Source organism: Lissotriton vulgaris, chromosome 4_1 (genome assembly GCF_964263255.1).
Source record: "Lissotriton vulgaris chromosome 4_1, aLisVul1.2, whole genome shotgun sequence".
Taxonomy (NCBI): domain Eukaryota; kingdom Metazoa; phylum Chordata; class Amphibia; order Caudata; family Salamandridae; genus Lissotriton; species Lissotriton vulgaris.
This window is the reverse complement of record NC_141691.1, coordinates 108,457,833-108,484,404: the sequence shown is the minus strand read 5'-3', so window position 1 is coordinate 108,484,404 and position 26,572 is coordinate 108,457,833. Positions and strand designations below refer to the sequence as shown.

The window sequence follows — 26,572 nt, the reverse complement described above, 5'->3', positions numbered from 1 at the left end:
TTAGTTATAATTGACAGTGATTCAATGTTGTAGCCCTTTTAGGACCCCACTATAAATGATCTTGTAAAAAGCAATGGTAATACCAGATAGGCATACGGATGCCAGGTGTTAGTACCTCCTTACTGCAAGTTTTGTCCCAGAATAGGGAATAACAAGTAGAACCAGGGATTAGAGGTTTGCTTGCCTCATGATTTTCCTCTTTTCTGGGCCTTTTCAGCAATAGCATTTTCCACGTGATTTTAGCAGGTAAGAAATGTTACTGGAAAAGTCAATACTGGATGCCATATTGCTGGGTGTGGAAACCTTGATGTTTTGCACTTACAATTACTTGTGTAAAAACCACTCTACACAGCCATTAATGTGTTTCGTTGTGGAATAGGATGGTGAAGTTGTGGCCATAATATTTGAAATTCTGCATCCACAGGTGTATGACATGGTTGAGAATTTTTTCACATCCCCTTCCTGCTACTAAAGCAAGTTAAGATGCTGGAAATTTACCATTTAGTGCAAAAAAATGTAAAGTTGATTCTACCATTGCAAATGTTGTCTTGAACAGCTGAGTCACTGCAGTAGAAGATAAAGTGCAAGTCACCTTAACCTGAGGTGCTACCATCTTTTGCCTTCATTCTAGGTGATCATGCACCCGCTGAAACCTCGGATGTCCACCGTCAAGGGCGTCATCTGCATTATCATCATCTGGGTGATGGCGAGCTGCTTCTCTATGCCGCATGCGGTGTATCAGAAACTTGAGCAATTTTGCATTGGGTAAGATGAAGGAACCTCAGTGCAAATTATTTAAATCTCTTGCAATCTGTTTTCGGTTTTGAATCCACCAATGCCTTTCTGCCTTATTCTTTGTGCAGTGTGCATTTGACATGATCCCTTATTGGTCCTCCCTTCTGTCTGTTTCTTCCCGTTTCTGTTCCTTCTTTCTCATACTTGTGCTTGTCACTTGCTCACTTCAGAGAACTCCTTCCCACTCCTAAGCAGGCATTCCCTTCAACCTAATATTGAAATGCAAGATACCTTCAGCAAAATACTACTTGCACTTGTTACGGCCCAACACAATATTCTGCTTCAGCTATTTTCTTAGTATGTAATTTGGAGGAAGTATTAGTAGTGTGGGATGTTGGCTTTGTAACAACTAGATCTATGACGTAAACAGCTATTATCCAGCCCTCGTCCCATTGATGACATTTGGAGGTAACCATCTCCCAGACAGAAAAAAGAACAAAAGGAATGCTAGGACCCTCTTCCCCACCCCCTCCCACCGGGAGTACTTAACCAGTACTTACCCAGCATATGTTATGTTCTTTTTTCTGTCTGCAGACAGAATGGGACGAGGTGTGCTGGGTGCTGCTCCTACTGGACTGGATTGGCGGTCTTCTGTTTTTCTCCCTTGCATTGCCCGTCTGACTGCTGGGCTCTCCCGACGGTGCTTCCACGTGCCTCCAACCTGCTGGGTTTGCCGGGAGGTGGTAGTTGGATTGCGAGCCCTTTGTAGCTGGCTCCGGGACTACAGGGTAGTTCTGGGTTGCGTCTTCCTGGTGACTGGGCTGGGAGGAGGGCGCATTGCAGAGGCCCGTTTTTCAGAATGGAGTTGGGCCTGGGGGTGCACCTGTGGATGCGGGCTGCCGGTGAAGACGGATGGCTAGGCCCCTGCTGCACTGGCAGAAAGTATGACTTTACAACGCATACATTTACAATGCATGCCTTTACAACACAGTTTTTACATCGCAACATCCTTTACAATGCATTCTTTTACATTGCATGCCATTACATCGCATTTTCAGAAACTACCTTTACAACGCATTCCTTACATCGCATTATACCTTTACAAAGCATTCCATTACAATGCATACCATTAGAGTGCATATAAGGTAAGTGTTGGATAGTATAAGGGTAATAATTACTTTCTTAACTCCATTGATTGCAACAGGAGGGTAAGTGTGGGATAGTGTAGGAATAGAATTACCATTCTAACTCCAGTAAGGGCAACAGTAGGGTAAGTATTGGATAGTGCAGTGGTACCATACGTTGTAATGCTATGCATTGAAATGACTTGCGATGTAATGCCAGTGTTGTAGTGGCATACATTGTAATGACATGCGTTGTAGTGAAATGCAATGTAATGGCTGCATTGTAATGACATGCGATGTAAAGGATGTTGCGATGTAATGACTGCTATGTAAAGGTAGTGCGATGTAATGACTTCGTTGTAAAGTTTGTTTCCCACACTGGCATGAGATGCGCTCCTGGACTGGCTTGATGGGGCACTTCGGTGCCCTTTCTGGTTTGTGGTTGGTGAGTCTGCCCGCCCTGGGAGTAAGCCTCTCACAGGAACCCCCGCCCCCCTTGGTGAGATTGATGTTTCCGCCTTGTGGGTTCGTTTCCTGTATTGACCAGTTGGCCCATGTTTTCCCTTCTCTGGCAGCATTCCAGCGGGGTGGAGGTGCAGGTCAGTGGGGGGGCCAGGTCGTCTTGTCTCTTGGAAGGATGGGCCTTGGATGGTGGCATTCCCTGCTTCTGTTTTGGGTACAGACTGTGCTCGGGCCCTTCCTGCTTTGTTGCCTTTTTCTCTTAGGGGCATCAGTTGCCCTGTGGTTACAGTGACTGTATGGGTTCGTTTCTGGGCTGTTCCTCTGCCGTAGCCTCTGATCTCTTGTTGGGTTGCGCAGTGGTTTGTTCTGTGGCCTGGGTCTCCCTTGGGCAGGTTTGGCATTTGCACACATTTTTCTGTTGCCTCACTGTCCATATTTGTGCTCTTTTTGGTTTGGGCTGCGCCTTACATGTTGGCTGTACATTTTCTGCCCATGTCTCCTGGTTCTGGGTGCTCCCTGGCTTGGGGTTCTTGGGCCTTGCCTCCTGGAGTTACGTCCAGTCCCAGACATTGTGGGTATTGGATGCTTGTGGTTCGCCTTTAGGGGGTTTGCCATGTGGGTGTTCTGGCTTCCCCTCCATTTCTTGGTGTCATGTGCAGCTTGTGCCCAGGCTTACCGGCCACTTCTGTGGTTTGGTGCCTGTGTGGCTTTGGATATGGCTGGCGGTGGTAGGCGTGTCTCTTTGCCCTCAAGGTTGGCCACCGGCTGGCTGAATTAGCTCAGTTGGGAGAGCGTTAGACGGAAGATCTGAAGGTCCCTGGTTCAATTGTGGGTTTCAGCACAATCTGAGCCGTTGCCTTGCTAAGTTTACATTTTCCTGGGGTGTAGTTGTTTCATGGCCCCTGGGTCGATCGTTTCCAAGACTGGTTGGGGAGGCGCAGTGTTGGAGGGCCTCCTTGCTTCTGTTTCTGGTGTGTTTCTGGAGGTTTGTGACCTGGTGGGGGTTCTCCTCCTCCCGGCCCTTTGGGCTGCGCTGGGGCAGTCTGCCTCTGCTCCATTTCCTTCCCGGATGGTTGGTGGTTGCACTGCTACTGGGTTGGGTATTGCCAGCGGTATACCTTCCAGTGGGCCTCTGCTTTTCCTTTTTCTGGCCTGGGTGTTTGCGGGCTGTTGCTCATTCTCCTGGGCTGCTCTTCGGCCGGCCTTTTTTGGTGGCTATCAGAGGGTTCTTTCTCCTGTCTCTACTGGCTGGTCTCATGCTCAGATGGCTGGGTTTTTGGGTCTCTCTGTGGACATCGGTGAGGTTGGGTTCTTGTCCGCCCGGCTTGACTGATGCGCTTTCTGGCACCCTTGTCCATGTGTGCATTACTTGGGGTTGCTGTGTGCCTTGGTTCTGCATTGCCTTGGCTGCTTTGATTACACTTCTAGGAGCTTTCTCCTGGCTGGTTGGTTGTGCGGTGCCTGCACTCCTGGGGGTGTGTGCCCTGGGGATCTGGGGCCTGTGGTTGGCAGCGTCTCCAGTTTCTTTTGGGCAGTCGTGGGACTTTGTTGTTATCCCTTCTGCATCTGGTGTTGGGACTGGTAAGTAATAAGGGATTCCTTTACTTGGAGGAAAATACAACTAATGGTCTCTGTCTGTCAACCCTAACAAGGTTTTTTTCTACTTTTGAGGTCGGCAATTCGTTTTAGGCCATGATAGATCCCATTTACAGAGAATTATGCCCTCTCCTGGGTATTGTCTCCAAAGTGTCGGCCTATTTTCGGTAATTGTCTTTGTGATTTTTTGGGGGGATTTCATTGCGAGTTTGAATTTGAGTTTGTTTAATTATCACTTTTGACTCCAAAGAGCCTGTTGTGCAAGCAGACATATGTTAAACAATTGAAGTAATATTAATTAAAAACATATTTAAATGTTGAATAAATGAAAAATAAATAAAAATAAACCATCTAAAGCTAAGGCCCCCAATAGCAATAGGAAACTGCATACCATCTTCTCCACAAATGAAAGGACCTAAGAGAGATATTTTGGTTTAGAAGAGTGACAGAAAACCTGTAGATCTGCCTTCTCCCGCACCAACAAATTTGTTGCTACCCCACATCATGCAGAAGTATCGGAACCACAGATATCTCACGGTGAATCCTGAGCTTGTTCTACAAATTCAAAATCTTTAAATTGCAGCCCATCCACCACAGTGTTGCCGGCTAATGAGGATTGAAACCCTGCTCTACTCAAATATTCATGCCGGGACACCACACTTTCCATGGTGGAACCAGGCTAGAAAAACCTGAAATAAAAGTCAGACCTTGGAGAAAGATCCCCATCTGTCTAAACAATATACTTTGTTTTAGTTTGTGTTTCATTAAAACTATTTTATAATTTAGTTGTTTATTTCTGTGAATAAAAGTTGTAAACAGGTCTCAAAGGATTACTTTTGTTGTGAAAGTGCTCCTGCAATGTTGATAAACACATTATTGTTCCTAAACGACTTAGTAGTACAAACACCATGGTCTATATTCTCCTCAAAATTCACAAACAATTGTCTCCACAAGAGTAGTAGTCTTTATGTCTGATGCTAATTTGAAAATATTTGCTTCCAGACAGTCCAGGTTCCATTTTCCAAATTGGCACTCACTGTACAACAGCTGGATCCATGTTAACACTATGGAACAGGTTCTATGGCCTTTTCAATACTGAGAGCTACTTCTCCCCAAGGAAAATCACCCTGAGCTGCCAACAGATTTTATGGCAGTACAACTACCAGCTTTAAATATGTCTTGCACATACAACCATTTTGTCTTCTTCAGCATATCAGTTTCTGAAAATAAGCACATTTTTCTACCAAATACATCTTCCATCTTAGGCAAACAGACTCAATTTTCCATTATGAAAATAACATAATGTTGCCTTCAAAATACAAGGTTTCATTTTTAGTAAATATGCAGACCCAAATATCCAAGCGTAGAAAGGCTTTACAGAAACAGAATCTACTTCAAATGTACAGGCATTACGATTACATACCATAATCCAGAGGATTCCTCTAATATGCCAATATAGCTCTCCATTGTATGAGAAACACCACCGTGCCAAGGATGGACACGACAATGACCAGGATGCTAAAAATACAGCAGTATTGGCAATTATTATGCCAAGGAAGGCAACATTTAGTCTGTCATGCTCTCAATATGCTTGTCGCTTTGTTCAATTTATGGAAGCGGCAGGGGCAAAAGCTCTGTCATCAACCGACAGGACCACTTTATTACTGCATCTAAATGCCTGTTAAAGGATCACATTACAGCGAAACCCATATTTTCAGGTCGCCCCTCACCAGGAGGTTTCACGCTCAAGCAGGACAGCCAATAGCAACTTACCATTGTCATTGTTTGCAAATCAACCGACCACTGAACAGACTCTCTCCTAGACCTGAGCTTTGTTTTTTAATTCACGGTCCGTGCTAATAATTACTCACAATTGCTCTATGTATGTTAACATAATTTATGAAAGTTTATGACATGTTTTAAAAATAAATTCGTTCTTGAAAATGAACTTTGCTGCTACACCACTTTCTACATGGAAATTGTAAAGGTATTAATTAACTTAACAATAAACTATTACATTACACATTACTCAATATGTTAATGATTGCTTAGAGTATGCACAAATAGACCAATATAGGTCAAGGATGAAAACGATTAGGCAAGATCCACTACCATACCATGAACTGACACAATAGTGCCAGAGTTGAAACCCCATATGAAGGGGAGCAACATCAACTTGTTTTGATCCATGACACTACCCATTGTTTCCAGAAACCAATAATATTTATCCGGGAGATACACAATGCCAAACACACACACCCAGAAGGACACACACAGAAATGTCCACCCATGCATAGACACACAAAGATGTATGCTCAGTGGGGCCTGGAAGTGCATCTCAGCTCTGGATCTAGCCACTGCCCTCTGCAGCTCCTAGGCTGATCATTCAACCCACTCACTTTCCATCTGGCTCCTGACAGTTCACCCGTACATGACTCGGCTCTATCTCCTACTGTGGTTACTGCCCGCATTCTTCTTTTCTGGTCCATTGTTCACAAACATAGTGTCACTGAGAGAGTGGGGCCTACGACATGTCCAATCTCCTTGTGATTTTGCTAGATGAAGAGTGGCTACAGATGGTCACTTTGCCAGCTCATAGGTGTATGTCTGTGTGTTGGCATGAGGCCCTTGCACTAGTTTGGCTGGCTGTCACTCTAAGGGTCTTAAGGTTAGCAGGGCAGCCTTCTGTAACGTGCACCCCGCCCCCCTCTGAATGATGTACTGGGCTGAGCTTCACCTCGGGGAGCTACGTCAAGGTTATTGATGAACTCCCAATAGCTCCCGAGCTACTCGTTGGAAACCGAAAATATAGACTATTGATGACTCTTCTAGCAAGAGCCCATACTTGTTTTTGGTTAGGCTTAGTCCTTTTATAGAGGCAGTTGCCGAGTAAGTTTTTACTTTAGATTCGGGTGTCCATTTTAGTTTACTATTAATTGTAATCCCAAAGTAATTATACTAATCTCCATAGCCCATCTAATTGCCACCAGAAACCATTTCTAGTTGATTTTGTAATAGCAAAGAATATTGCCATAAAGTTTGCCAAATTAATGAAAATGTAATTCCAAAAATACAGATAAATAATATCAACTGCATAGAAAACTGTTGGGATGTGAACTCCAACTCCAACCTTACAGCACCAAGGCAACTGGAAAGTCAGCAATGAGCAGTTTAAACAAAAGTGCAAACATCATGATTTGGTTGAAATCTATTGAACCATTGACACCACTTTATTTAAGATAAGCCTTAACCATGTGTCTGGAAATACTGCCTGGTGGTTTATACAAGGTTAGCAGTGCACTGGAAATGCTCAATTTGTTATAAACCAATTCTTCTCAAAACGATTAAAGGTAAACATTAAAAGAATGTAGAAGCAACATAGAAGCAACATAGTACACCTTTCTTCAAAGTCTGCTCGAGCAAAGTAATAAACTACAATGCCATCATGCGTTGTGTAAAATCTTAAATTAAAGTTTTTGCAAAAAATGCTAAATCTTGACTTCTGGAATTACTTATGTAATAATCTGTGGCAAGTGACATGATCTGCATAGCCTGTCTGAAAAATCTTGGCCATAAAATGTAACTTTTGCAGGAATGTTTTTATGATTAAATGAATCTAAGTAAGGTTGTAGAGTGAATGGAGAACTTCCACCTTGGCATATTTGTTTGCCACAGGGTCACCGGCTAATGAAGACTGCAAACCCTGTCCTACTTATAATATTACATATTCAAGCTGGATGCACCACGGTTTGCATGGGGGAGTCAGGCTAAAAAAAATTGGAAAAAAGTCAGGCCTTGGAGAAAAATCCTTATGTGTCAGAACTATTCACTTTATGTTTCATTGAAACACATTCTCACCTTCATTGTTTATTTCTGTAAAGAAAGGAAGTTCTGAGCAGGTGTTCAAGCATAACACTTGTTTAAACAGTGCTCCCGCCATGTTGCTAAGATAACTATTGTCTCCAAATGGCTTAGCAGTGCACACACAATGGTCTACGTTAGACTCAAAATTCACAAGGAATTTCTGCAAGATCAGAAATACAATGCTGGTCCATCACTCTGGAGTCTTTTATTTTAAAAATAATGGGGCATATTAGCAAGGGCAGTATCGCCACTTTAGCAGCATTTTTTGCCGCTAAAGCAGCATTTTTTTTTTAGCAGCCAATTACCAAGTTGTCGCTAACAGCAGTTAGCGTCTGCTTCGAGGCGATAGCGACCGGTTCGGGGACCGGTTCGGGGCCCGCTTTGCATGTCAGCAATATTTATCGCTACTGACATGCAAAGTTGGCGTACCCAAACTGGTAGCGACTGCTTTCAGTCGCTACCAGTTTGGGTACGCAATACTCGCGACATGATAAAAAAACACGTGCTAAAAGCGATTAGCGCCAGGATTTTAAACCTGGTAAAAACCTGACTTAGCCACAATAGTCAATGGGAGGTGGATTCTAAGGCTGAATCCTGCATTGTCTATTAGCAAGCTTTACGTTAGCGATAAAAGTTTTATTGCTGTTTTACTTGTGTTTTTGGTGGATTTCGCCGCTATCGCTGGATCTTTTACCGTATTGGAAATATATGTTGGTAATAACGCGTTATCTCCGCGATAGGATCCAGCGATAGACGGTGAAAAAAAAATATGCGTTAAGCACTATTTGTGATATTTTTCACAGGCCCTTGCTAATAGTTCCCAATATTTGATATTTTTTAGCGACCTCATCAGACAAAGGAAATGACAGCCTCATAATTTACTCCGAAAAGCAATTTCAACTTTATTCGCATGTAGTAAAAATCACTTCTTCTCTGAGACAGTCTGCTAAGAAAATACAGATAGATGGTGTGTTGAGCTCAAACCATTTCTAGCGTCAGGCTCAAATTGTTGCTGTACATATCACTGTAAAGGAATCATTTCGTAAACATGCCACTTCTTTATTTCTTGCTTACAGTACCCGGAAAGAAGTGTTTTCGCTCTGTTTAAAAGTTTCATTCCGCCTTGGTCCATATTTCGAGGAGCCCGGTACTCATTGCAATATGCATTACACCCTGAGGAATTATTTACAGGCTTCAATAAATAGCACATATTACCAGTGTTCCCGTGTAGGGGGAATTAACATGTGAAAAATGCTGCTTTCGTTTTCAAAATATGCATGCCTCTTTAATTGCCAGGCTTTCTTCCCCTAGTGAACTTAAGCAGGTTTTCCCTACAGAAACTCACCTGGCCAAAATTGCAAGCGTGTTTACCCAAAGAGATTTTCTCATCATTACGAGTAATTCTTTTATGTGTTGTGACAGGACCCACTGCACTCACATATTTTTGGAATCCTTCCATGGCATCAAATCTGCTAAATGGATTTTAGTACACACCAGCCGATTTTAAAAAGCTGCACAGAAATCCACTCTGTGGTATATGCATTGTTCCTTTAAGTAATATGCTCTAAAATAAACTAGGCATTACTAGATGTCATTACTAGTTGTGTAATGCCGCAAACACATATATTTACCTAGCTGCACTTAAACTTAGCCCTAACAGACTAGATCAATCAATCAATCAATGCATTTATAAAGTGCACTACATAACCGTGAGGGTCTCAAGGTGCTGGGGGGCAGGGAGGAGCTGCTACTGGTCGAAGAGCCAGGTCTTGAGGAGTCTTCTGAAGGCCAGCAGGTCCTGGATCTGTCGTAGGTTTGTAGGGAGAGTGTTCCATGTCTTGGCGGTGAGGTAAGAGAAGGATCTTCTGCCGGCGGTGGTTTTCCTGATACAAGGAACTGTGGCGAGGGCGAGGTTGGCAGAGCGGAGGCAGCGGGTGGGGGTGTAGAAGCTGAGTCGGTCGTTGAGGTTTGCTGGTTCGGCATTGTGAAGGGTTTTGTGTGCATGGATGAGGAGTTTGAAGGTGATCCTCTTGTTGACTGGGAGCCAGTGCAGGCCTCTCAGGTGAGGTGTGATGTGGCTGCGTCGGGGGATGCCGAAGATCAGTCGTGCCGAGGCATTCTGGATTCAATGTAGTCTTCTCAGGAGCTTAGTTGTTGATCCTGAGTAGAGGGCGTTCCCGTAGTCGAGTCTGCTGATGATGAGGGCCTGGGTGACGGTTTTCCTCGTGTCAGAGGGGATCCATTTGAAGATCCTGCGAAGCATTCGGAGGGTGTTGAAGCAGGACGTGGAGACGGCGTTGACTTGCTTTGTCATGGAGAGGGCGGAGTCGAGGATGACCCCCAGGTTGTGTGCGTGGTCGGTGGGTTCCGGGGATGTTCCTAGCGATGTGGGCCACCAGGAGTCATCCCAGGCTGATGGGGTGGGCCCGAAGATGAGGACCTCCATCTTGTCTGAGTTTAGCTTCAGCCTGCTGTCCTTCATCCATTCGGCGACGGCCTTCATTCCTCTGTGGAGGTTGGCTTTGGCGGGGTGGGGGTCTTCGGTGAGGGATATGATCAGAACTAGGGTTACTAGAAGTAACCCTAAATAGACTAGTCTGCCATGTAGTAACTAGCAGATCCCTAATACCCATGCATATGGCACAACATCAATGGTTCTCTAGTCACATCTGTAAACTGGCGTGTAATGCTCTAGAAACAGAACTGTTTGAGAACCTGTATATCTACATGGCAAATCTGCATTATTTAGCATCATCCTTTCGTTGTTGTTTCTTCTTCCACCCAACTCCTTCAACTATTACACTTGGCAATTTTTATTGGATCTCGTGACTCAGTTTAACTCCCCCGTATTATCCTGTTTTGCAGCTAGTAAATCCTGCTTTCAGTACCCCACATTCACCCTGTATGGCACTCATAGTAGCGATAGTGATGTCACTCAACACTACGCACACTGGGGCCTACGTTTCCTGAATTAGATTATAACATATTCATACGCCGCCGACAACCTCACGAAGTGGATCAGCAACTGCGCGGACGAGCTCGCCCCGCTGAGGACCCCGCCCAGCAGACCCGGCAGCAAGAAAGCCCCGTGGTTCACCGACGAACTCAAGAGCTCCAAGAAGAACTGCCGAGCCCTCGAGAAAGTCTGGAGAAGGGAACCTACACCAGACAACAGGACCTCCCTCAAGCTTGCCACCCGGAAGCACCACCAGCTGATCCGCGCCGCCAAGAAAACAGCATTCAAGGACCGGTTGGACAACAACGCACACAACTGCAAGGAGCTCTTCAACATCATGAAAGAGCTCTCCAACCCTAGTGCAGGAAACAACGACATCACCCCATCGCAAGACCTCTGCAACTCCCTCGCTTCATACTTCCACAACAAGATCGCGGACATACACAACAGCTTCAACAACCAACCAACGCACACCATGACCGAACAACCACCCCCCACCACCACCCTCCACGCCTGGACCCCGATCAGCACCGAAGACACCACACGCACAATGAACTCCATCCACTCCGGATCACCGACCGACCCCTGCCCTCACCACGTCTTCAACAAGGCCGACGCTGTCATCGCACCCCACCTGCGGGACATCATCAACACCTCCTTCGACACCGCCACCTTCCCTGAGAGCTGGAAACACGCCGAACTCAGCGCTCTCCTCAAGAAACCAACAGCGGACCCCACTGAACTCAAGAACTACCGCCCCATCTCGCTCCTCCCGTTTCCAGCCAAAGTCATCGAGAAGACCGTCAACAAGCAGATGGCCGCCTTCCTCGAGACGAACGGATCCCTCGACCCCTCACAGTCAGGCTTCCGAGCCAATCACAGCACCGAGACCGCCCTCATCGCCGCCACCGATGACATCCGAGCCCTGATGGACAATGGAGAAACAGCGGCCCTCATCCTCCTAGACCTCTCCGCGGCATTCAACACTGTCTGCCACCGCACCCTAGTACAGCGCCTCAGCAACGTCGGAATCCAGGAAAAGGCGCTGGAATGGATCATCTCCTTCCTCGACGGAAGAACACAGAGAGTCCGCCTACCACCGTACAAGTCAGAGGCCTCCGAAGTCATCTGCGGCGTCCCTCAAGGGTCATCTCTGAGCCCCACCCTCTTCAACGTCTACATGAGCCCCCTCGCGGCCATCGTACGCAAACACAACCTCAGCATAATCTCCTACGCCGACGACACCCAGCTGATCCTCTCCCTGACCAACGACCCCGCCTCCGCCAGAGCCAACCTGCACGAAGGGATGAAAGAGGTAGCCGAGTGGATGACGACCAGCCGCCTGAAACTGAACTCTGACAAGACGGAGGTCCTCATCCTGGGCTCTTCACCCTCCGCCTGGGACGACTCCTGGTGGCCTCCCGCCCTGGGCACCGCACACAAACCGACAGACCATGCACGCAACCTGGGCTTCATCCTGGACTCCTCCCTCTCCATGACCAGGCAAGTCAACAACGTCTCCTCGGCGTGCTTCAACATCCTACGCATGCTACGAAAGATCTTCTGGTGGATCCCCTCCGAGACCAGGAAGACCGTCACCCAGGCCCTCGTCACCAGCCGACTGGACTACGGCAACGCCCTCTACGCCGGTACCACCGCCAAGCTCCAGAAGAGACTCCAGCGGATCCAGAACGCCTCAGCCAGACTCATCCTCGACATCCCACGAACCAGTCACATCACCGGACATCTGAGAGACCTCCACTGGCTCCCCGTCAACAAAAGAATCACCTTCCGCCTCCTCACCCACGCACACAAAGCCCTACACGACCAGGGTCCGAGCCACCTCAACAGCCGAATCAACTTCTACGCTCCCAATCGCCACCTCCGATCAGCCAACCACGCCCTCGCCGCCGTCCCCCGCATCCGAAGAGCGACTACAGGAGGAAGGTCCTTCTCCTACCTGGCCGCCAAGACCTGGAACTCCCTCCCTCCCGACCTGCGCCTGACCCAAGACCACCTCGCCTTCAGGAAGAAGCTGAAGACCTGGCTGTTCGAGCAGTAGCGGCACCCCCCCCCCCCCCCACAGCGCCTTGAGACCCTACGGGTAGTTAGCGCGCTATATAAGTGTCACTGATTGATTGATTGATAAAAGAGGCTCTCAGTATCTCTTTGAGTCATGTTACAATGCAATAGTCAAATATTTAAGGACAATGATGCAACATTCCTACTGTTTTTGGGAAGGGGAAGTCTTTTTCCATTGCAGACCTTCAGGGAACCAAATACACCACTAAAGATAATTGGAGGCAGCTCTCCAACACCACCATCCATTTCATCAATTATCTCATTCTTAACAAAGACCTTTGAATGACCAATCCCTCCTAGTTCCTCATTTCGAGCTAGGCACTTTTTCTGATTTGGAGTAGATGCTCCCCCTATCAGAATCTGCCTTCCTCATCCCTCCTCTAATCCTTCCATCTTCCCTCTCTCACACCTTACACGGAAGTCACCACATCCATTTGCCACCTACTAAGAGCAGGTGGCAAATGTAAATCCAGGAGAAAGTCAGGAGTAATCCAGTGCAACAGAAAGAGTAAGTAACACCACCCACAACAACATCTGTGGAAATCAGGATCCCAGTGTCTTCCCAGCAGGGAAGTTCTATGGCAGATTAACAGAAGTAGATACTGCAGCACTGCATGCCAGGCTACCAGTACTGATGTAGTAATACCCAATTGTTGCAGTAGCTTTTCACCCTCTTTTCAGAAGAACATTTTATTCTGAAGCTGTTTTGGTGAACTGACAGATTTGAAATGTTTATGCGGGTGACTGGATTAAGGGAGTACAGAGAATTTAAAGAGACTCTTGATAAATTTCTGACATTATTTTTAGATCCAAATCCCTAATTACCCATTTGTAGCAAGACCCTTCTTTATAAATAATTACCCATTTTGGTTGAAATCTGCAATGGACGCTGGCAGTGGACAGATGATCAAAAAACATTTCTTGGCCAATGTCCAAGATCCTTGACTCTCAACATGGTGCTAATGTGCTTGGCACGCTTCTCATGCACTACAGCCATGCTGCTGGTGCCCCAGACCTGCTCGGCTTCACTGTTGTCCAGGCAGCCTCTCCTGCCACTACCCCACAACTACAGAGAGAAGCATGGCCTGCAGCATCTGGGCATCCTCAGATTACACCTGTGGGCAGAACAGTAGGGAACAAAGGACCTGATTCACAGAACAAACTTAAGACAAAATCCTAAACTTACTACTTTTGGTATTCACAGAAGTTAGGATTTTGTCTTAAGACAGACTTAAGACAGACTTAGGGCAACATCCTAACTTAAGTCTGTCTTAAGTCTGTCTTAAGACAAACTTAAGACAAAATCCTAACTTCTGTGAATACCATAAGTAGTAAGTTTAGGATTTTGTCTTAAGTTAGTTCTGTGAATCAGGCGCAAAGAACTTTGATGATTTTACTGTGACAATTGTTAGTCAGTCAGTCAATATGTTTATTTCAGCCTAAAAGGCCATAAAAGTAGAGGTGGGCGGACATCTCCGTTCCGCCCAAGGAATGTGCGGAGATTTGTCCCTGCGCGAAAAAGGCGGAAATTTGCGGCAAATCTCTGCACATTCGGGGGCAGAGCGGAAGTCTGTCGCCTGCCCGCCTCCCGCCCGCCTTAATAAATTCTATGTATTTTTTTTAAAACATGAGCAGGGCACAATTGAATTCAAGGTAATACAGCGCGCATTCATATATACAATGGGAATATAAAAAAAATACATGTACAATACCAAAACATACAGGATTATACCAAGATAAACGATATACACGATAGACACACGGAATGCTATACACCACAATCTCGATTCCCCCCCCTCCCAACAAACAATAATCAAGGATCAGGGCCTTGCTTCCATCGAATAAGGGGTTCCCATATTTGCAAACCAAGTTTCTTACCTTTTTTCCCCTTCCTTGTATATATGGCGGATTCTAATTTTTGGATTGATAACACCTTACCCAACCATTGATGATATGTGGGAGGATTAGGGTCGAGCCAAGCCGAAGCCACTAGCAGTCTTAAGATAGCCATTACTACAAATACAAAGTTTTCATTATTCACGTGGCCCTCCAGGTTGACTCCTAGTAGCATTACAGCTGGGTTTAATTCTATTGTAGTTGACAATACATTCTGCAAAAAGTTCCCAATGTCCTGTTTTATACTATCTAGTTGTGGGCAAAGTGAAAAAATATGCATTATATCCGCCTCTGCGCTACCACACCTAAAACAGGTGGTTCCCGATAGACCCCCCATTGAGCAATTTTCGCTGGCTTGTAGTACAGATGATATAATATCTTATAATGTTGAGCCTGTAGAGATGATGAGCACAACAGTTTGATTCCCATCTCTAGCGATTCCGAAAAAATGTCACTGGTTATATCCAGATCTTCAGACCACTTATTGACCCATTTTTCCATATCATCATTCTTTAATGATGTCATCTCAAAGTAGAATCTTTTAATGGTACAATCAGAACCTGCTTCTATAAGATCCATCAGTACATTTCTTTCGAAACCCAGAGGTCCTCCTTTTCTGTTTGTTAAACAATTTCTTATTTGGAGATATTTAAAAAAATGCTTTGTATCTAAAGTATATCTATTCTGTAATTCTACAAATTGCAGTATACCATGAGGTCCCTGGATATCTCCAATCTTTCTTATCCCCCGCCTCTCCCAATCTTGGAATACAGCTCCTGTAAAGACCATACGAGGCAGGGAGGGGTTATTTTTAAATCTGGTGTAAGCATTATATCTTCCAATTCCTATCTTTTTCGATATTCCCTTCCATATGTTATGAGCAGCCATAATGGTCTTAAACCGCGTTCTTTTATAATAACTTTCCTCAGTGAATCGTAAAAAAATATTTTCCACATTTTTACCCAAAACCAAACCAAAAATAGCAAGTGAACCAATATTGTCCCATCCATCCATCTCTGCCCCCCCAACCAATCCCAACATATTTTGAAATGCAGCAGCCCAATAATACAATTTTAGATCTGGTAAAGACCAACCCCCGCGCTCCCGTGGGAGTGACATATATCTCAAGGCCCTGCGTGTCTTTCCTCTGGCCCATATAAACCGGTTAATCATTTGCTCACAAATTTTAAACCATTTGTTGTCAAATAAAAGTCGCACTGCCCTAAAGATATACAAAAATTTTGGCAACACCATCATTTTGATGATATTGACTCGGCCTACTAACGATAGGTGTAGATTTTCATACCGATCCAAGTCTTTCTTTGTTTTATTTATTATTGGAACAATATTATTTTCCACCAGATTATTTAAATCGGCTGAGATATTTATTCCTAAATAAGTTCCTGCCTGAACAACTCGATTATCTTCACACATGGTCGCTGAATTTTTAATAATCTGTGTCTTCGAGGCATTTAGGGCGTATCCCGAAATCTGACCAAATCTACGAGCCTCTTCTTCTATAAATACAGTTGCCTCCGTGGGGTTTGGTGTTATCACTGCCACATCATCAGCATAAGCCAGTATCTTACATGGTCCCACTAGTGTTGGTAACGGTGTTATCTCTGGGCATAGATCTAGCTTACGGATCAATGGATCCATATACATGGCAAAAAGTAAGGTGGAACATGGACACCCCTGCCGTGTTCCTCTTTTAATCATGAATTGACCCGTAACGCCCCCATTAACTCTGAGGGCCGCTATCGGTTCTTTATACAAGGTCTGTAAAGCTTTTATAAAACCACCCCTGAATCCAGCTCTTACTAAGGTGTGCCACAGATAGTCCCAGGAGACCCGATCAAATGCTTTCTCAGCATCTAGCAGCATTACTGCCATCGGATCTCCTGTGACCTCAGCGGCATCGAACAGCGTTATAACTTTCCTGGTGTGGTGGGTTGTTCCTCTACCAGGAATGAATCCATGCTGGCTATAACTTACTAAAGCGCTTATTACCCCGGCAAATCTCCTTGCGAGAGCTTTTGAATATATTTTGGTGTCATTATTCATTAATGTGATGGGGCGATATGACCCAGGTTCAGTCGGCGGCTTTCCTTTTTTTAAGATTAACACAATATCTGCACTCCCCCAAGACTTTGGAATAGACTTGCCCGACTGAGCAGCTTGGATCGTTTTGGTTAGCTCTTGAGCAAGCATTTCCCAGAAAGTTTTGTAAAATTCTAAGGGTATCTGGTCCGGGCCAGCAGCTTTTCCTGAAGGGAGGTTACACATAGCTTCTTTAATCTCTTCAGCATCTAACTGACTTTCCAATCTATCTGCATCTTCATCCAGAACCCTCTCCACTGGGATATTCTCAAGATAATCCCTGATCTCATCACTCCCACACGGATGTTGATGATCATATAAATTCTGGTAGAATTTCCTGAAAACTTCCCTGATTTCTTCCGGATCTTTTTGCAAGTTTCCATTTTCATCCCTAATTTCTCTAACTGTTCCTTCTGCCGCTATCTGCCTAGTGCGCATGGCGAGTACATGCCCAACTTTTTCATTATATTCATAACACCTCTCCCTTCTGATTGTATAATATACTGCCGCTTTTTTCGCCAATTCATCTTCAGCTTCACTTTTTACTTTTATAAGATCTAAGATAGATTGCTCTACTGGATCCCCTCTGATTACACAGTTGTTAAGTTGTTCTTCTGCCTCTAACACAGCTTTCTCTAACTCGCTTTGCCGAAGCCCTTCTAATTTACGTTTATAACTGCTATAGCTACATGTTTCACCGCGGACACCCGCTTTAAAAGCATCCCAAATAACTCCAACCGAGGCACTTCCTCTATTGTTTTCAAAAAACTCCGTGATCCATTTTGACATATGTGATATGTAGTCGTCCTCTAAAAGGAGCCTTCTTTCGAATGTCCATACCCGATTAGTTCTTATTCCTCCTTCTAACTTCATTGTCAACAGTACTGGGTTATGGTCACTGAGGATTCTTGGGAGCCTATCTATCTTAACCCGTGACATTAAGTTATTAGAAATCATAAAATAATCCAATCTGACACAAACTTGATGTGGCGCAGAATAATATGTATATCCTTTTTGTGCTGATCTGATTGTACCCCAGACATCAATCAGGTTATTATTAATCACAAGATCCACAAGAGCCTTATGGACTCTTTTCTTTCGTCCTTTATAACATCTAGTCTGTCCTATTCCCAGTCCTTCCGCCCCGTTAATGTTCAAGCCTCCCCCTATGATGACCTGTGGGGGCCAAATGGCCAGTTCAGAGTCTAGAAACTGTAATACCTCCGGGTCATCCTGCGTAGATCCATAAACTGCGACCAACGTTGTCCATACACCTTCTATCATAATCTCCGCCAACGCCCACCTTCCCCATTTATCCTCTAATTTTCTCCCAATTGTCAAATTTTTACTCCTTGACAAAATAGCGACCCCTCTATTTTTTGCACCTTGTTTAGAACTTGCTATTAGGTGGAAGCCCAACTGATTGAGGCAATACTCTTGCGTGTTCATTATATGTGTCTCTTGCAGGAATATGAGATCTACATTCATCTGGCGTAATCGGATACCGATCTTTTGCCTTTTTTGGACATCATTTAGGCCACAGACATTCCATGTTAGAAATCTAAGTGTCATATTTAAGTTTTCCGGGACCATTGACTACCTGTTCACTTGTATTTCTTATTTTAATGGATTTAATCTCTGCTACATCTGATTCGAAAAAAGCATAGTTCTTAGTTTTTATACTCTCTTCCTTCCTCACTTCTCCCTTACAGTCATACTGCTCATGCGCCTGTTTCAGAATGCGTCCTTCGTGATACCCATGTATTTCATTATCATTGTGCCCTGCCCTTGTGCTCTCCCTCCCCCCCCCAGAAAACCCTTCCTCAGGAACCCTCCTCCCCTACGGGCAAATAGGTCCACAAGACCTATATTTGACCGACACGTGCGACCGGGATGTCTCACCCCCTCCCCCCTGACTTTCCTAGTTCTTATATGTCATTTGAAGTGCTCACCTACTAAAGAGAAAAAAAAAAAAATTCATTTTAAACTCTATCTATCAAGTCTTATCTCATACTACCTAATTAAACAGCAATATAACAACATATCAACAATTTTAAACAAATTAAGCTTGCCCAAAATCTTCAAGATTCATTTTAAGCTCTATCTATCAAGTCTTATCTCATACTACCTAATTAAACAGTAATATAACAACATATCAACAATTTTAAGCGAATTAAGCTTACCCAAAATCTTCAGAGTGAATATAATAAGAAAAAGTGACATGCACATACGAATATACAGTCTGCTCTTAGATTCCCTACAAAGTTCCCAGCTCTAACTGGTAAATTGATAAACTGCTATTCCATAGCGTTATTACTATGACCTCTACTCTTTACTTTTTACGAGGTATATTTCTGACAACCCCAGTTTGTGATTCTTGTGATTCTTGGGCCTCTGGGAACTTATTATGAGACTTTTGATGACCTTTATTCTCTCTCAAAAAAGTAAGATATTCGTGCGCCATAATTTTGGAGTGGAAGACTCTGTATTTGCCATCTATGCCAATTTTTAGACGTGCGGGAAACATTAGATAAGCCTCACACCCTATATTTTGGAATGGGGTAATAAGTTGCCTCATCCGCCACCTTCTTTCCACGGTGGTGTGGCAGAAATCAGGGCGGGCAAAAAATTAAATTTCCTTATAGGAGCGTTTAGACTGTGGTTTTGCCTTATTGATTAACTCTTCACGTAAGAGGAAGTTCCCAATATATAGCAGTATTGCGCGGGGCTTGCCCTGTGATTCTTTTCGAAACATCGGAAAACGGTGCGCTCTTTGTACCTCATGTTCCCAGTCCCATGAGGTCAACTATGGGAATGCACCTTTCAGCAAATCAATGACAAAACCACGCATATCCCCACCCTCTTTTCCCTCTTATATTCCAATTAATCTAACATTGTTCCGCCTTTGTCTATTTTCGAATTCCTCCAACTTCCAAAGATATCCGCTGTTGTCTTATCATAATCCTTGTTAGCATCTTGCATTTTAACAAAATCATCTTCCAGTCTTCCTGTTCTGACCTCTATCTCAGATACTCTCTTGACCATTTCTTCATACAATCTGTTCACCTTGTGGAGAGAAGATTGTATTTTTTTATTCGCATGTCTGGCCCTCCTACTGGCTCTCTGACTCTCCGCACAAGCCTCACTCTGGATTTGTTTTAGAGTAGAAAATAGTATTTCAAAATTCGCAGCACCACCTTCAGAGCCTCCTTCAGCCCCCCGTGGGCTAGCCTCATGCAGTTCTACTTCTGCTCCAGCAGGCTCTCCAGACTGAAGTATTCCACTTTCGACTGTATTGTCCCAGACAAGTTTTTTAGCGACTGTTTTTGCATGCTTTCTGCGAGGAGCTCTAGCTTGAGTCTTTCGCCTGGAGTTGTTATTTTTAGCCTTAACCTTATACATAGGGTTGTTGTCCGTCGCAGTTTCCCTCATCTCCTTTCTAAAATTTTTTGATTTTGTTTTCATAACCTTCAGGGCTGTCTCTTGCTCTATGGATTCTGTATCGCTATCAGAGGTAACAGAGACACTATCTGATTTCAATATATTGGTCTCTGTGCCTGAACCAGCTACAGAGCCCGCTGAGCTGCCAAATTCTGAGTCTGTATCCGATATAGATTCTCGAGGAGAGCTGGTAAATTCACTTCCGTCATCCTCCTCATCATCCACCTCATCATTTCCAGTAAAAAAAATCTCCTCGCCAGGTGATGCCAACATAGATTCAGGAATATTTTGTACAATCGTTTGATTCATGTCCCTTCTATTCTCAGAAGTAGAGCTGATTACCATCTGCTGCGATGAGGTAGTTACTATCTCCTTGTCCATCACCTTTGTAGCTGTCTGCTCATCTGCACTCTTACTGGCTCTCTCTTCCTTATCCTCATCCTCATTATCATTGTTTCCAGTGTGGGCGCGGGAGCATGCACATGCGCCGTCCTGGCGAGGACTGGGCATGCGCAGGCTCCCACGCATGCACAGTTTGCAGATGAAGCCGCAATGGGCAAGGATGCGGCTGCAGTAAGGTACGTTTTATTTAAGTTTAATTTTATGCTTTTACATAGCATTTAATAAGGTGGGCGGGTGGGCGTCGCATAACGGAAATATCGCGGGGAGGCACGGAGATTGGTTCAATCTCTGTGCCTCTCCGCAATAGTCCCTTACGCGACTTCCGCCCACCCCTACATAAAAGAGCAAGAGAAATACATAAATACAAAATATATACAAGCAAAATAAAAATACAAGGCATATAAAAGAACGAAAATCCGACTGAATATATTACAATAAAACCAGGATAAAATATGTTAAAACATTAAGGGGCTCATTTACAAGCCCCTTTCGCTGCCAGTGCGTCACTTTTAACATAGAAAAAAAGTGAAGTAAGGGGGGGAACAAGGAGCTTGTAAATAAGCCCCTAAGTACACAGCAGCATTAGAGGGACACCTTTATCTGTCTTAACCTCCACACAGACGTCAAATACCTTGAGACTGCAAAGACAATGGACTGTCTTGTGTTACTTCTGTGACAATTGAGGAAGAAGCAATACATCTTCTGGTGTGTGTGCATGTAGTAATTACATTTCATTTAAAAAAAATCTTTAATTCATGGTGTTCTCATGTTTTGGACTATGAACCAAATTCAGTAAAAACTATTTGAATCCAAATTAAAATCTAACCAGTTTTTTATTCATCATGTTAACCAGTACTACATTCACCTTGCTTTTGAGTTGTTTTTGATATCCGTCAAATTAAAATGTTCTTTCTTTCTTCTCCAGCACCACGGTGAGGATGGTCTGTCTGCACAGCTTCCCCAAGCCCTCAGATCAGTTCTGGAAATACCTCGACTTGGGAACCTTTGTACTTCTGTACGTCTTACCCTTGCTGGTCATTTCCATCACATACACAACAGTGGCCAAGAAGTTGTGGTTGCGCAATACCATAGGGGACATCACCATGGAACAGTATTACGCGCACCGTCGCAAGAAGAAGATGACCCTCAAGATGCTCATGTTGGTGGTGGTCGTCTTTGCCGTCTGTTGGTTCCCCTTGAACTGCTACCTGGTGCTCATGTCCAGCAAGGTCATCAGCAGCAACAACGCGCTCTACTTTGCCTTTCACTGGTTCGCAATGAGCAGCACCTGCTACAATCCCTTCATCTACTGCTGGCTGAATGAGAGCTTCCGGACGGAACTCAAGTCTCTCCTGTGCGTGTGTCGGCGAAAGAGCGCTGCCCAAGGCCACGCCCTGCATGCCATCTCCCCTCCGTTCAGACATGCCTGGGCTGAGAACTGTAACTATAAGAGCGGAAATCCCTCAAAAAGCAACCGGTCAACCTCTAACGCCAACTCAGGGAGGACCGACATTTCCATTGTTGAGCCCATCGTGAATATGGGCTAAGGTGGCTCCTGCCCAACCGTGCACTTGTGCTGTGTTTCAATAGGGCCTCATTGTACATGATTGAACTGTGGAGAAGTATTTTTCATTCTATGTTAGTGGAAACTGTTCTCGTTTTTCCAAACAAGGTAGAACTGCTTCGGTCAAGTAATTCATCGTTTATCTGGAAATAGTAGATTCCATTATTAAACAGACACAGAGAAGGATAGAGGCCCAAGTTTGTTAGATAATTAAGTGCTTAATATAAAGTGAGCAAAATACAAAGTTTGCCTTGATTCCTAGGAATCTTAATAACAAAAGTAGAGGAACTTTTTTCCCCTGAAATGACATATTCCACCAGCACAGAACATGTTCATTGTGTGTACAGTTCAAAAACAAAGTAAACAAATAAACTCGAATCAAAACAAAATTTGGGTAAATAAATAATTACATTTTTGATTTTATAATAAAATATTGAGCCAGGTGTGTCAGACGTTTTTCCATAGGGTTGGTGTAATTCCAGATTTTTAGGATAACAAGTAAAAATGTAAAGGATTCCCATTTACATTGCAAAAACCTCCAATTAAAGTATATATTCTTGTTTTGCATTTACAGACGTGAATTTAAACTGATAAATGTATTTGCTCACACATAATATTGCCCCAGTAGTGAATAATATCAGCTTAAAACAAATAGTATTCAAGGGATATGTGTGCGTGTTTTCTTTGGGGCAGAAACTGAGTATCGGTGTGTGTAAATCCACAAACCTGCACGCTTGTGGCACATACACACTCTTGGCTGTCTCACACCTGCTCTGGATAGGGTCAGAGTTTTACATGCATACACATAAGTGCCCCCGCCACATTCATACTTGTCAAAATGGTTTCATGTACGAGTACGTGGGATTAAGAAATATTTCCCGAACTCAGATCGTGCTTGACTGCAAAGCAAGCAACTGAAGTTGTATGTATAATATACTCACATAAAGGGACTTCCGCCACCTTTCTTAATCCATTGGTCTGTTCTTGTGTCAGTCACAGTTTGCTTTCGACCAGTATCGCAAACATGATGGGGCACTGGGTAACCCTCCCTCATCCCCTGGCTAACTTCTCTTTGAGTGACTGCATTTATTCCTTTCACAAGGAGCACATCCACATACAAGGTAGTTCCCTTCAGTGCCAGTGTTCTTGCTTTTTTTTTTAAGTTCCCTTTATTTGTAGAGCCTGATGTGATAGCAGGATGTTATTTGACAGATGAGAGCAGAGGGCACATTCAAGCTTTATAAGTCCCTGTCTCCTGTCAAAACTGTTGTAAGTTCCTTTTGAATTGGCCTTTGTTTATCTGACTGCTGCTTTTTCACGACATAGCAGCAGCTCATATGAACTCTGAATATAAGGTCACAGTGGGGGCTCTATCTGTGGAACACTAATTGTATACCATTCCTTCTTTCCTTTTTTTAAATTTGTTCTTTCTTTCTTTCTCTCTTTTTTTCTTTCTTTCTTTCCTTCTTACTTTCACTTTCATAAGTATCTTTCTTTCTTTCCTTCTCTCTCATCTTCTTTTCAAAGGTAAGAGGCTGCAAGCCAGTGCTAGACCCATTGGCTTTTTTAAGTTTGTGTTATCCAATACCTTTTATTATGCTTAAACTAAGTGTACAACATAGTTACCTGTAGGGGTAGTCAACCAGACATTAGTCTGTGGTTCTTTAATTCACATTTTTCTTCCACCCACTCCAGTTATGGCTTGCTGCCCTTTCACAAGGAGCACATCAACACAAAATGAGTTCCCATCAGTGACAGGGAGCACTATGACAATGTGTTCTTTTTTACGACCAAAACAATTTTTTGTTGTGTTCATCCAAAGTTTTTGTTTACATTGATGAGGGCCCAGCAGCTTTCTGAACAATAAAGTTTGCAAACACAATGTGTTAGAAATTGGGTTTTTGGTTGGCTAAGGAGACACCTAAGCCAGGCAGAGCCCACCATTCTAGTCAGGGTTAGCCAGATACACAACTGAGATAAACTGTGCTCACCCTTTGGAAGCTTAGAGCAGAGCAGACAGGCTTATATAATGAGGCAATGTGTAAAGTATTTGTACAACACACACACACACACACACACACACAGTAACACAATGAATACATCACAAAAAGACTACATAGGTTCAGAAAAATAGCTTTATGTATTATCAACAAAATGAGACCAAAACAATATAGATCTGATTAATTCTTGTCAAGTTATTACTCTCAATGCACAAGGGAATCATAGTGCAAAAATATGCAGTTGCTGGTATAAGGTTCTGGACGGTAGTGCAAATGGGATTAAAAGTTTTCTTGATCCCAACCGGGGATCGCTCTATGCACACGGGACCTGTAATGCCCAAGTGGCACTCGTTGGTGGGTTGGCATGGGTTTGCTGGGACCTGGGCTTGCAGAAGAGCAGGTGGCCTGCAAGTGTGCAGGTGGGTGTACGGATTGTAGTGTAGTTCCTATTTTCCCAATAGGCCCTGTGCATTGTAATAACATAAACAGTAGTATCGACGTAGAAGTGCTGATCTTCCAGGCCTCCACTGACTATGCTAAACTTAATTGGGTTTGTTACCAACTAGCTCAGAGGTCACTGGAAACTTTAGTGACTGAATAGGAAGTGATCAGCTTCCCTGGCACAGACAAGAAGGGATTCAGTTTTCCAACAACAGTGCAACATGACAACTTTGCTCCTCAGATAAGAGTCAATCTCTAGAGTCGTGTGAAACAATAGACAGTTATTTTACTCAGTCAGTTGTTGTGCAGATTACTTTCACAATATGTAGAAAATAGAGAGACGGGCGTTTTCAATAAAAGGAATTATATATTGAACAGTCTTTCTTCTCATACAAGAGAAATGTATTGCCACAATTGCAAGACTTGTTATTATATAAAGTGCGTACAGTAAAATGAGTATTGCGAAATAATACTGTAAAACTATTGATATGGTTTCTTAGCCATACAATGGTTTAAAATGAATAAAACATATATACATTCATATACATTAGGCTAATGTACTCAACTGGTGCTTCTAACTACGCCTACCCCAGTGTACCTGACCTAAGCCTAATACTTGGGAGGGAGTAAGTAGCAGTTTAAGTTAAGTTGGTTTTGCCAAGGTTTGCTTCAAGAATTCTCTCTTAAGGGTTTAGTCAACATCATACCTCTGGAATAGAATGTTGGAGGTCTTGTATCTCCTTCCAGGACTCGATATCCCAGTCACTCGCAAGAGTAGGCTGGAAACGCCGGAGCTGGATTTTCTCGGCAGGAGAAAAGACAGCGTCTCTCTCAGCGCGTCGAGGAGGAGCAGGAGGGGCAGCGTCTGTGGGCAGCTTGCATTTGTTGGGCTCTGCTGGGGACAGCTGGTCTGCTCCTGTGTTCACCACACCATCGTTCGCTCGTTAGCAGCGGTAGCGACTGCAACTAGCTTCAGCGATGGTATCATCAGCATTTGCTTAAGGCAATGATGGTAGTATTTATACCTGAAAGGTGCCTTGTTTGACGTAAGTTTTTGGACATAAGACGTCAATAAAGATGTCACTAGGAAGTGATCGTCTCTCAGTGCTCATTAAAGTTCTATTACTAATCAAAACATAGTGAGCGGGGATTTCCCAGGCTGCTGAGTTTTTATCTTGTTGAAGAACTCGGAGTGTTAATCTAGGAATCTTAGATAGTGGCTTCTGCTGTGTCATTACTAATGTACTGCAGAGGAAGCTGCATAGGAATGTGGCTCTGATCGTGAGAGGTCAGAGACGAGATTCTGAGATTTCACACTTGAACGTTTATGCCATTATAGGGGAATAAATGGATTATAGCCGTATAGGGGCATAAGGTCATAGGGTTGATCAGGGTCCTAGATTAGAACGCGACACCCACTCCACGAATTTATGTCCATCAAATTACTAAAACTAGAGCAATAAGATGCATGTGTAACATTGCCCACCCCAAAATACATATATGCATTTGAAATTGGCGTATTTGAAATATGTGAAAATATAGGTAGCGTACGTCTTTAAGCATAGGAATCATTCAAAAAATTATAGCATATGAAATCAGTTGAACGATTTTGCGAAAAATTTACACATGAAATATCTCTTAATACAGAAAAGAAGGGCGAGATAATTTCATCACACATAAATGCATTTGTTGTAAAATGAGCTAGAGGCTGGTGTAAAGTTATTATGTCTCTAGATTTACCTAAATAGAAGCTTCTGTTCTTTATGAATAGTTCTACTTTAAGCAAAGAATTTGTCCCAGGAAAAAAAGGGGGAAAATATTATGAAAAATAGTTCAATCCAAAAAATATTTTCTTGTGAATGGGGGAATAGAGTTCCAACGCTTTTTTGCAGTTTTTGTTGATCAAAAC

General features: G+C 43.7%; 1 protein-coding gene across 1 annotated transcript in view; it reads left to right on the top strand.

Moving 5' to 3' along the window:
- Window positions 1–22,272, top strand: part of LOC147718435 (G protein-coupled receptor 83-like) — a 127,520-nt gene extending 105,248 nt beyond the window's left edge. The window contains exons 3-4 of the mRNA XM_086966720.1: window positions 632–756; window positions 21,572–22,272. Coding sequence (XP_086822846.1) covers window positions 632–756; window positions 21,572–22,205 — 759 coding nt within the window. The 3' untranslated portion in view covers window positions 22,206–22,272. The remainder of the gene's footprint in view (window positions 1–631; window positions 757–21,571) is intronic.
- The last annotated feature ends 4,300 nt before the right edge of the window (window positions 22,273–26,572 follow it).